Here is a 12,357-nt window from a genome sequence, read left to right as displayed (position 1 = left end):
ATTCATGAGGTTTGATTTAGATGAGACTGACTTCTGCATGGATTGATTGAGATGACCAGGAGCGTGGATCAGCTGTAGAGGATGACTGGTGCCTTCTTGGGTGTCTTGAGACACCACCCTGATTTAATGCCCTCTCCAAGGCCCAACACTTGAAAGTTCTGAAGGCCACCAAAGACTTTGTGTGCAGAGCTACCTTTACCTGGTTTAGCCTCCTGGCCGAGGGAGTTGTCTAGGTTGTGGCTGCTGAAGCACACATTCAGTTTCTAGGAGCCACAAGTGAGATTTGGGTGCTGGTGTGGGGACAAAGCACTCTAGAGAATTACCCCACAGCTATGGACATGATCATCCCATAAATGGAGGTACTATCCCAGTGAAACACCCCAAACATTCTAATAGCCATTCACATATTTCTTGCAGCAGTCTTCTGTCCACATTTGCTACAAGGTATAATCCCTATTTGCACCCAGCAATGAAATTATCAAAAAGCAAAGAATCCAATTGTAAATAAAAAAAATTCTCTGTTGCTCCTAATGTTGTGTTTATAAAATCTGGTATTTTTGTAAAGATGTATTTGCTAATATTTTTATGCGTTTCTACTGATTATTTATTTATTTTTTTTTTATAGGATTCAGCCGCACAACTGTCCAGCTACTGAGTAAACATAAAGCTGATTATTCCAGCTTTGATATTCTCACTGATGATGAAGTTCGTCAAGGCCTCAAAACCTACTCCAATTGGCCCACATATCCACAGGTTTGTCCAATTATGTTTTACTTCTAATTTATGATATACAGTGGTCCCTCGATTAATGAACGGTTCAATTAACGAAATTTTGGCTAACGAATTAGCTCCCTTAAGGATTTTCAGTTCCATTAACGAACAAAACTTCGATTAACGACAGCCTTATGGGAAACACGCTTTGTTGTGCGCATCAGCTGATCGGTTAGTCCGCCAATACAGTAATCGGTTCTACTGTATGTTTACATTCGTTTCCAGTGGAGTAAATATCAAGAAAGTTGTGCTCTTGAATATTTTGGCATTTTTCATATTAAAATTATTGGTCATTCTGAAATTTAGTTAACATATTGATAATATATACATTACTGTTCAGGGAACAGTTTTTGTGTGCCTTCAGCTGATCGAATCACCCACCAACGCTTCTCAGTTTAACTTTGTTTACGGTGGAGTGAACATCGAGTTTGTTGGTTTCTTGAATATTTTTGCATTTTTTCATTAGAATTATTGGTCATTATGAAATTAATTAACATATTGATAATATACAGTGCAGAAATTATTATGAAACATGAAGAAGGCATTAGAATAAATGTACTCTGTAAAGAATATGGCATGTCATCATCGACTGCCTCTACAATCAGCTGTTTGATATGTAAACAAAGCTGCCAGGAATACGACATACACACCTCAAAGTAAGTTAAAATACAGTATTCTATTGTTTTTTTTATTTATTATTGTACAGTATACTGTATTTATTTTAATTTAATGTTTTGTCAGTTCTATTCCCAGTATACAGTACTTTTTATGTATACTTTTTCTGTGAGTTGGAACCATTTACCCAATATCCCATTGAAATAATAGATTCAGTTAACAAAATTTTCGGTTAAAAACCGACTCTGTGGAACCAATTGTGTTCGTTAATTGAGGGACCACTGTACAAGTTTAATTTTCATTGGAGATTGTATATCTCTAACACCTTCTTGCTGCAATCAGCCTGGGGCTGATCTCTGTTGTGCACTGACGAGGTTTGATTGTTTAAGCAAGAGATTGTTTGCTTGTCTGGAACCACTTTCACAACCTTCCTAAACTCCGGTGATGTAGTGTTGTCTGGTAGTAATCTCAGCCCACACTCGGGTAGGCTTGGCTGCTCTCGGGTTCAGTCGGGTAACCTTCAGTCTGTTGTGTAGCTGAGTATTAGATTGCTGTGTTTGCAATCTTTTTTATAATGTGTGTTACCACTGTTTTTCTGTGTATACATTTTGCAGGTGTTTCTAGCCACTGTCCACTTATTTTTCTTGTATATGCTTGTTTGTTGGTGATTCACTTAATGTGCCACTTAAGTCACTGGAATTGCTTATTTTTTACATTATTTCTGAGTGTCTCACTGGTTTTTGTATTCGTCTCACTGTACTGCCACCAAATGTAATAGTTCTTTTGGTAATACATTAATTGCAGAAAAATATCTGAACAAACATGAAATTAAAAAAAAAAATATACAGTGGTCCCTCGGTTAACGAACGCTTCAGTTAACGAATTACCTTCCATCAGAATCTTCAATTCGGTTAACGCACAAAAATTTAATTAACAGAATTCTTATGAAAACATGTCAATATGTTTTGGCTTGCTCATTGGCTGGTAGGTTAGTCCGCCAATACAGTAATCTGTTCTAGGCTTACATTCGTTTCCATTGGAGTCAATATCAAGAAGGTTTTACTCTTCAATATTTTTCCAAGTTTTATATTAAAATTATGAGTCATTTTAACATTTATTTAACATATTCATAATATATGCAGTACAGGGAACTAGTTTGTTGTGCACCCATCAGATGCACGAGTCGATTACAAAGCATCAGTTGGACTTAGAAAACAGTGGAGAGAGCATCTGTTTTGTTGGTGTCTTTAATAGTTTTGCATTTTTCATTGAAATTCTTGGTCATTCTAAACTTTAGTTAACATATTGATAATATATAGTGCAGTGCAGTGTTGATTTAAAGGAAATAATCTTGAATTACACCTAGTGAACTTAAAATTTTATTGGTGAAATTACTGCATCAAGCATGGGTCCCCTGAAAGGTAATTTCTCCTCCCTCCCTACTTTCTTCTCTTCTCCCTTCTCCTCCACCCCCACTTCTAATTCCCATCATCATCATCAACCAGGAACCTTCTATATGCACACCTCAAAGTAAGTGTACTTTACTGCATTTTTTTTTTTTTTTTACTTTATATGTACTTTTCGGTGAGCTGGAACCTATTACCCAATATCCCATTGAAACAATGGATTCGGTTAACAAAATTTTCGGTTAACGAACGACCTTTGGGTTGTAGCTGTAGTAAAATTAATGTACAAAAAAATTTATATAAATTTAACCCATAGGCCCCTGGTGACGTTCTAGAACGTTCGTCCAGCGCACCCGGGTGACGTTCCAGAACGCACGCCTATTCCCGCCACTTTAAATGCCCAGCGCAGGTTATCAGGTTCCAGTGTGACTATTTGCCACTCACACCACACACTCGGCCACAGGGAAGCTTCCTGAACATAGTTACCTACTTTTGTTTGTTTAATTTTCATTGTTTGTCCATTTTATCATGTTGTATCAAAGTAATATTGCTAAAAGTAGTGTAGTTGTATTGTAGTGTAGTATTACTGGAAAATAATGCTATGATTATGTTAAATGTATTTATTTGTGGAATGATTATTATTTTATGCATTACTTGCTCTACCAAACACAAAGACAGCCAGGCAGACTGGCGACCGACTGGCGAGTGTTGCCAAGCACTTTTATGAAAAATTATGCAAATGAAATATTCTAAATGAATTATTTATTGCAAATAAGTGTTAAGATCAGTAAATACCTACATTATTGGCCACCTCGGACACAAAGGCGAGCTAAAAATAGCTGCTAAGTGCGTAGGGACCACGAGCGTCACCTGTTAAACCAACATTGCCTTCTTATCTCCCCCCCCCCTCCTCCGTTCCTCTGCACGGTCACGCAAGTTTCTAGAGGGTCAATATATAGTTCTTGCTTAATTTTTATTGTTTTATCATTTTAAAAGGTTAAGAATTATTTTTGGAAAAGTAGATTTTTTTCGATTTACCCCCGGGTGGGGGGTACTGTCACCAGCACCGTAACCCGGGGCTTAAAGGTTAATGTTAATAAATGGAACAATAGAAGAAGAAGCTAACCACTAATGGCAAAGAAAAAAAAGTGAGATGGATTGGGACCTCCAACATATACGTGTGCATTTATCCCTTAAGCCCCGGGTTAGAGTGCTGCTGACAGTACCCCCCTCGCGGGGTTAAACCCAGAAAAAATTAAACATTTCCAAAATTAAGCCCCAAGAAATGGTGGGAAAATAGGCAAACGTTCTGGAACGTCACCCGGGGCCTAAGGGTTAAGGATACCGCGTCATTTATCTTTTTAAGAATATGTACAAAAGATTTATCATTGTTTATTACTGAATATGTATTTGATTGAATTAATGTTTATATATGTGAAATGAACAATACAATTCATTAATAATATGTAAAACATTAAAACACACATGAGGAGACAAGACGGCACTGTTTTCGGGAGTGACGATGGTTCTACATAAGAAACTGAAGAAAATAAGACCCTGGTTGTAGATGTAGTGAACTTAATTTAAAAAAAATAAATACCTGTATGTATGTTTTAAGTATTGCCATTTAATGTTAATAAATGGAACACTAGGAGTAGCTAACCATTAATGGTAATTAAATAAAGCGAGACGATTGGGAACACCAACGTATGAACAGTAAGTGCGTACATGTGAAAAAATATCGTCGTTTCTCTACATATGAATATGAAAGCAACACTTATTTACTGTTCATATATGTTTTAAATAATATTTACGAATGTAAAACAAAAATTCAACTCACCAATGGTGGTAAAGTCTAAAACATAAGTTTTTACTCAGATAACGAATTCATCAGGTTCGACTGTGGCTGAAGCTGTAGCTTTCCATAAACCTGTTGCTGAAAATGTTACAGAACCTGAAGTTGATGTTGAAGCTGCTTATGATGCTGAATTTGATGGTGTAGCTGAAGTTGATGGTTTAGGCCTTCGAATAATAAAGCTCTCGAAAGGACATTGCACAGCTGCTTTTTTTCTCATTATACATCTTTATGTAGAGGCCATTTGAGTTCATTTAAATTTTAATGCTTTGTTCTGTTAATGGATCCACTTCAGAAAATATATTCATTGCCTGCTCCATATAATATCCACAGACCTCTCACCTTTTTCGTATCGTTTTAACACATCTAGTTCCTCGGCTAAGCTTATACACTTTCTGTTAGCTTTTGAGACAACACTTCCATCACTTGCTCTCTTGCTCATGTTGAATAGGGATGCAAAAATGCTGTAAGAAACCTGAGAAAGTTTTTCTCCAGTTCCTGTTCAGATGCGTGAAAACAAAGGGACCGCCAAGCTCCGACTGTTGTTTACTGGCGATGCGCATCACCACTCATTAGCCAGGCAGCTTTGCGCAAGGCGCTCTTCTTTTTTTTATAGTATTTTTTTTTTATAATACATATTGGGATTTAGTTATTATTTATATGAAAATGTAATTTTATTTCATTTTTATTTTATTTTGGTCATAAATACGAATGAAATACTGTAAGGACGTAAATTGAATTGGATCCTAAATTAACTAGGGTCTTAAATATGAAAAGTTGTTGGTCGAACCGTTGTTATCAGAGGCTTTACTGTATTATATATTGTAAGATGACTCCTAGTTTGAGGAGAATTAAAAAAGAAAAGAAGAAAATAGCTTTAAAGGTCATCTTGTACATCATTAGTATATGGCACATATTTTTTGCTTCTCCCTTCCCCTTTACGGCTTAACCCATCCTTTTTCCTTCGTAAAGTATGTTAAAGCTTTCTTCACCTTGAAAGAGATTCACCCTTTATCTGCTACTTTATCTCTGTACATCATCTTTCATCATCACATCCTCATATATCCACAGCATCTCTAGCCATCCCTCTTCACCTACTCCACCAGACCTCAGTTAGTACCTTATCCAATTTGTATTTCTCATGCACTTAACTGTACAGTAACTCACCTCTTTTTATTCTTTTAAGTTAATATTAAAATTCATTTGATTTTCAGCTGTACATTGATGGGGAGCTGGTTGGAGGCTTAGACATTTTAAAGGAGATGGATAGTTCTGGGGAATTGGGTCCCATGCTTCCGAAGAGGCAAAAGCTGGAGGACAGGTAAGTCAAATTTTATGAAAGTAAACATTCAAGCTGGGTATGAAAGGGTTCTGTTTCTGAAAAAGATTTTCTTAAAATGCATTTTTTGTAATTTGCATCCAATTTACCATAGACTCCCATTGTAAATGCTGAGACATTTTCTAAGAAAAAAGAAAGCCTTCCCAACATGTCTTAACCCTACCTGGTGCTGGATGGGGCTCTTTTAGCCCCTCCCTCAGCCTATTCCTTGATACATGTTTAGCTAAATACGTACAAACTTCCTTAATTCTCCTAGAAATCTTATGAAATTATGAAAAATAACCTAATTATTTAATTACCACTGTCTTTTCCATCCAATTAATTCTTTTTTATTGGATTTATGGTAAAAAATAAAATAATGAACATGAAACAATATAAAACTCGGATGAACAACTGTGAGAAAGTTGATGCTGCCGACACACGCTGCCAGACGTGTGATTAACACTCACGGCTCTAGAGTCCTAAACCCTTTACACGCTAACCTGGCCCATAAGCCATGCCCTTCGTCTATAACTACAAATAATTGATTGGTTCCCCCGAGCGTCTTCCCTCCCCCAGACTGCGCGTGTACGGGCACGTATTTATATCTACTTTGTATGATAAATATTAAAAATTTTAACATCCTCTTTCCTGCCACAACTTAATAACTTAGCCCCCTCGATCAAATTCACTGTAGAATTAGAGCATGACTGTAAATTGCGATTCCTAGACTGTCTGATACACAGAATAGGTAACACCTTTAAGTTCAGTATTTATAGAAAACCTACTAATGTGTGTTCATACATTCATTATTATTCTGCCCACCATAATAGAGTCAAACAGTCAGGTTTTTCAACAATGTTTTTACGTGCTTTGAGAATTTGCAGCCCGGAATTCATTGATGAGGAATATAAATACAGTATATCTATAATATTGGCTCAAACCTTAAATACCCTAGATCTTTCATAGACAAATGCCTGAACTAAGAAATCTTTTTATAGAACTGATCCCAAGCCCACCTATGACAATAAGAATCTCTAAGTATTACCATTTCACAAAAATTTCTCTCAAATTCCTTTACAACTAAAAACCTGGAATATCAATGTGGCATTTAAAAACTCAAGCACTGTTAAACAAATGTTAATCAAGAACTCCCCCAACAACACAATTGGTTGCATTTATAAAGTTCCTTGCAAGGAATGTAATATGTTTTACTTCGGCCAGACAGGTAAAGATCTTGTAACTAGACTTAAATAACATAAATATAGTGTTAGGACAGGCCAGGAATCCACTGCTCTGTTTCTTCATCTGAGGGATAATAAGCATTGCATTGACTGGGATAATGCCTCCTCATTATTACCTTGTAATTCAATTGACAGTAGGAACATTATAGAATCTAGTCTTATTAAACATACCGAAGCATTCAACATGAATTTGAGTAATGGCATATACAAACTGGACAATTTTGTAATTAAGAAGATTTGTAACCAGGTGTCAAGGTTGGGTCACCTTACCCTCTGACCTGACTACCGACCGTTGCAGTGCTTTTCAAAGATTAGTAGGGTCACTACCTAATACCTGACCATTGTGGACCTGATCTCACCCTCCTCTGTATATATACACCTTGTTTTGTACTTCTCCTTAGTCTGTACTCACCCCTGAAGTTGTGAATTACACGAAAGCGCTTGGGAACTTCGTGTTTTCTTCTTTCCTTGTGGTTATCAGCATATACCTGGTTCACGTGCAGCTACAGTGATTAATTTTTAACTCTTGTGCAAAATATATGACGTTTATATTCAAATTATTCACTTTCTTGCAAGGATTCCAGCAATGCAAATTATATTCTCCTAACTTTAGTCTGAGATATTATAGAAGATAAAAAATTAAAGCTAAAACCCTGGCTGGGCAGATGGGGGAGAGGGAGGGAGCAGAAAGTGAGGTGATATGTTTGACAGTTGGTGGGGAAGGTCTTTGTGTTTATTTATCAGTCCTTAAGAGTGACGAAGCTTTTCTCTTATAATTTGCCACCCAAACAACCTGGGTGAATATAATTTACATTGCTGGGATTCTTGTAAGATAGTGATTAATTTGAATATAAACAAGCTATAGTTTGCACTAGACAACAATTTTAGTACTGTAATCATTTAGTATGGTGTGTGCGTGTAAATGAATAAAAATAAATGAAGAAATTTATGTAAATCTATCCAAAAATACAGTTGAAATTTTTTACATTATTAAATGTACTTAAGTTTTTGTCTCTTGTGCAAAATATATGACGTTTATATTCAAATTATTCTCTGTCTTGCAAGGATTCCTGCAATGTAAATTATATTCTCCTAAATTTAGTCTGTAATATTATATAAGATAAAGACTTAAAGCCTACTGTATAACCACCAAACCTTTACTGGGAGGGGGGGGTGGAGAGGGGTGACTGACATGTCTGACAGTTAGGCGCCGAAGGTCTAGTGAAGTATTTATTTGTCTATTTATGTCCTTTTGGATGAGTTTTTGTTTTTTGCTTGTAAAATGTCATAGAAGTGACCGGGAAAAATATAATTTACATTGCTGGAATTCTTATAAGATAGTGATTAATTTGAATATAAATGTCATATATTTTGCACATGAGATAAAAATTTTAGTACATAGTACATTTTAATAATGTAAAAAATTTTCAACTGTATCTTTGGGTAGATTTACATAAATTTCTGGGTGTCTTTTTCTTCTCAGCACCGAGAACTCTCACTTTTACGCTTGCCAGCCATTTTAAAGGGAATTACCAAAAAAAATTGTGACATTGTGACTCGATAATAAGTACAGTGGGGTATGCTATAACGAATGGATCCTACTACGAATATTCCTATAAAATTGAGAATGCTATAAAGAACGCAACTCCTACAACGAACGCGGATGAATACTGGACTATTTCGTCTGGTGCATGAATATTGTTGTACCGCGACCCACAACAAGAGCGTCAGGCGCCATCTTTGTCTCATTGTGTAGCCAGTGCACCACTGTTATTGTTGAAATTTCGTCTTTTGACGTGGAAATACGAGTTATTTGTATAAATATTTTGTTATACAAGTGTACAATTGTAACAATTAATCGTCCAAAGTGAGTGAGAAAGCTCATAACTCTTGAAACTAAGAAAGAAATCATAAAGAAACGTGAGAATGGAACAAGCATTGTGAAACTTAGCGATGAATATGGGATGGCTAAATCGACTATATGTACGATTTTGAAGAATAAAGAGGAGTTGAAAACTGTGCGAGTGGCTAAGGGAATCTCTAGACTTAGCAAAGCAAGGTGTAATGTGATTGAGGAGATGGAAAATTTACTCTTAGTGTGGATAAAGGAGAAAGAAATGGCAGGTGATAGCATTAGTGAAGGTATAATATGTGAGAAGGCCAGACAATTGTTTGAGGACCTTAAAGCCAAGACTCCCAGTGGAAGTGATAGTGATGTGCCAGTGTTTAGGGGTACCAAGGGGTGGTTTACTGGTTTCAGAAGGAGAAATAAAATACATAGTGTTGTGGGACATGGTGATGCTGCTAGTGCAGATAAGGAAGCAGCTCAGGAACACCATGACATTTTTTTGAATATTATTAAAGAGGGAGGCTTTGTTTCTCAGCAGGTATTCAACTGTGATGAAACTGGACTTTTTTGGAAAAAAATGCCTCGCCGTGCATACATTACAAGGGAGGAAACTTCTGTCCCTGGCCATAAGCCAATGAAAGACAGGCTTACCCTCCTTCTTTGTGCTAATGCTTCTGGTGACTGCAAAATAAAGCCGCTCCTTGTGTACCACGCAGAAAACCCCAGAGCTTTCAAAAAAATTAGGAAGACCCGCCTTGGTGTTATGTGGCGGTCAAACCCAAAGGCTTGGGTGACCAGGAATTTATTCTCTGAGTGGATGATTAAGGTGTTTGGACCCAGTGTTCGGGAATACCTCAGGGAGAACAATCTTCCACTGAAAGCTTTGTTGGTGATGGACAATGCACCAGCCCACCCTCCTAATTTGATGGTTGAATTGCCAGAGGAGTTCAACTTCATCACTGTGCACTTCTTGCCACCCAACACAACACCTCTCATCCAGCCCATGGATCAACAGGTAATTTCTAACTTTAAGAAGTTGTACACAAAGGCACTGTTTAGAAAATGTTTTGCATCCACTTCTTCCAGTGATGTTAGCTTGAAGGAATTTTGGAAGAGTCACTTCAATATAGCAGACGCTGTAATTTTAATTACCTCAGCCTGGAAAGAGGTTACTGTGAGGTGTCTTTGTGCTGCTTGGAGGCCATTGTGGCCTGAATGAGTCCTTCAAAGAGAATTTGAAGGCTTCGAAGAGTTTGAAGAAGAGGCTGTTGTTCATGAAATTGTGTCTCTGGGCAATTCCATGGGCCTGGAAGTGGATGATGATGATGTTGAGGAGTTGGTGGAAGAGCACAGTAAGGAATTTCCACTGAGGAGCTGCTTGAGCTTCACAAAGAGGAAAATGAGACACTGAAGCGGAGCTTAACTTCTGAGGAGTCAGGGGAGGATGAGGACAAGGAGGAATGCCGCATCATTCCAGCCAAAGATCTCAAGGATGCGTTCTTTTGCTGGAGTAAACTGTCCAAGCTTGCTGAGGATTATCATCCTGATGTTGGTTCTGTGCAAAAGGCCATCAGTGTGTTTAATGACAATGTTATGAACTACTTTTGGAAGGTCCAGAAATCAAGGTTGAAGCAGCCAACCCTGGATTCCTTCTTTACAAAGGTAACAAAAGAACCTACAGACAAAGTGCCTGTGAGACAGTCACCAAAGAGGGCTAGGAAGAATGACTCCTCTCCTTCCACCTCTTCTCCATAATTCTCTCCTCCCCCCTCCCCCTCTGCCTCCTGTCCTGCATGCTGTACAACACTAAGGTAAGATAAAGTACCGTATTTTTTTACATTTTCCACAGAATTTTTTCAGTGTTAAGTGGTTGTATTTGGGGGCCTGGAACGGATTAATCCTATAACGAACGAATGCTATAGCAGGCGAGGTTCCTGGAACCAATTATATATATATATATATATATATATATATATATATATATATATATAGCATATAGCAACATATATGCTGCCTGCTGTATATATGTATATATGCCTGCTCTTATATATATATATATATATATATATATATATATATGCTCATATGCTCTCTCTCTTATATGCCTCTCTCTATCTCCTTTCATTGCAGGGCTGCGTGATGGGCGAGCTGTGTGTATATATATATATATATATATATATATATATATATATATATATATATATATATATATATATATATATATATATATATATATATATATATATATATATATATATATATATATATATATATATATATATATATATATATATATATATATATATATATATATATATATATATATATATATATATATATATATATATATATATATATATATATATATATATATATATATATATATATATATATATATATATATATATATATATATATATATATATATATATATATATATATAATATAATAATAGCAATAATATGTGTACAGTGGCCCCTCGGTTAACGAGGCTCAATCCGTTCCAGAAATTCGTTACCGTTAACGAAGCGATTCGTTAACCCGAAACCATTGTTTCAATGGGTTTTAGGTAGTGGTTCAACTCACGAAAATTTCTAGAATTCAACAAAATGGTAGAAAAGTTCACTTACTTTGAGGTGTGTATGTAGAAGGCTCCTGGATGATGATGATGATGATGGGATTTAGAATGGGGTGGAGGAGAAGGAAGAAGAGAAAGGCATTGGGGTGGAAGAGAAGTCACCCCATGGTGCCATTTCACCCATAAAACTTTAGCTCTCTGGTTTAATTCAAGATTATTTTCTTTAAATCAATGCTGCACTGCATTACTCTCATCAATATAAAATATATTTCAAAATGATAAATGTTGCTTGACTGAAAAAAAGCATTTAGTTGAAGAGAGAGTCTCAAGCAAGATGTTACCTCCCAGTGAAAACAGAGAGACTGACGCCTGTTTGCTGTGTTAAGAGGCTGGATGCATGCCATTAAACTAGTCACTTTACCTTCAATTTCGTTCAATAATTGTTAAAATGATGACTAAAAATTGAATATTAAACTTTTAAAATTATTGAATAGTATAAAGCTTTGATATTTACAAAATAGTAAGGAATTTAAGCCTAGAACGATTAATGTATTGGCGGACTGATACTAAAAGCTGGTTGCCGGTCAGTGCAAGCGAAAACATGTTAGTGGGTTAAATTGGGGATTCGTTAGCGAATTTTTAGATTAACGAATTGAAGATCCTTATGGAGGCAATTCGTTAATCAAATTAGGATACTTCCCGAGGTGTTAAGTTAAGCGAG

At 36.3% G+C, this 12,357-nt stretch overlaps 1 protein-coding gene across 1 annotated transcript in view; it reads left to right on the top strand.

Moving 5' to 3' along the window:
* The window catches only part of LOC121872453 (glutaredoxin-3-like), a gene marked incomplete at its 3' end in the record, with an annotated part of 52,349 nt that extends 46,381 nt beyond the window's left edge, over positions 1 to 5,968 (top strand). The window contains 2 exon segments of the mRNA XM_042375219.1: positions 626 to 753; positions 5,862 to 5,968. Coding sequence (XP_042231153.1) covers positions 626 to 753; positions 5,862 to 5,968 — 235 coding nt within the window.
* Between the last annotated feature and the right edge of the window lie 6,389 nt (positions 5,969 to 12,357).

The sequence above is a fragment of the Homarus americanus genome, unplaced genomic scaffold, assembly GCF_018991925.1.
Source record: "Homarus americanus isolate GMGI-L3 unplaced genomic scaffold, GMGI_Hamer_2.0 scaffold11302, whole genome shotgun sequence".
Classification (NCBI taxonomy): Eukaryota; Metazoa; Arthropoda; class Malacostraca; order Decapoda; family Nephropidae; genus Homarus; species Homarus americanus.
This window is presented reverse-complemented; position numbering and strand designations above follow the sequence as displayed.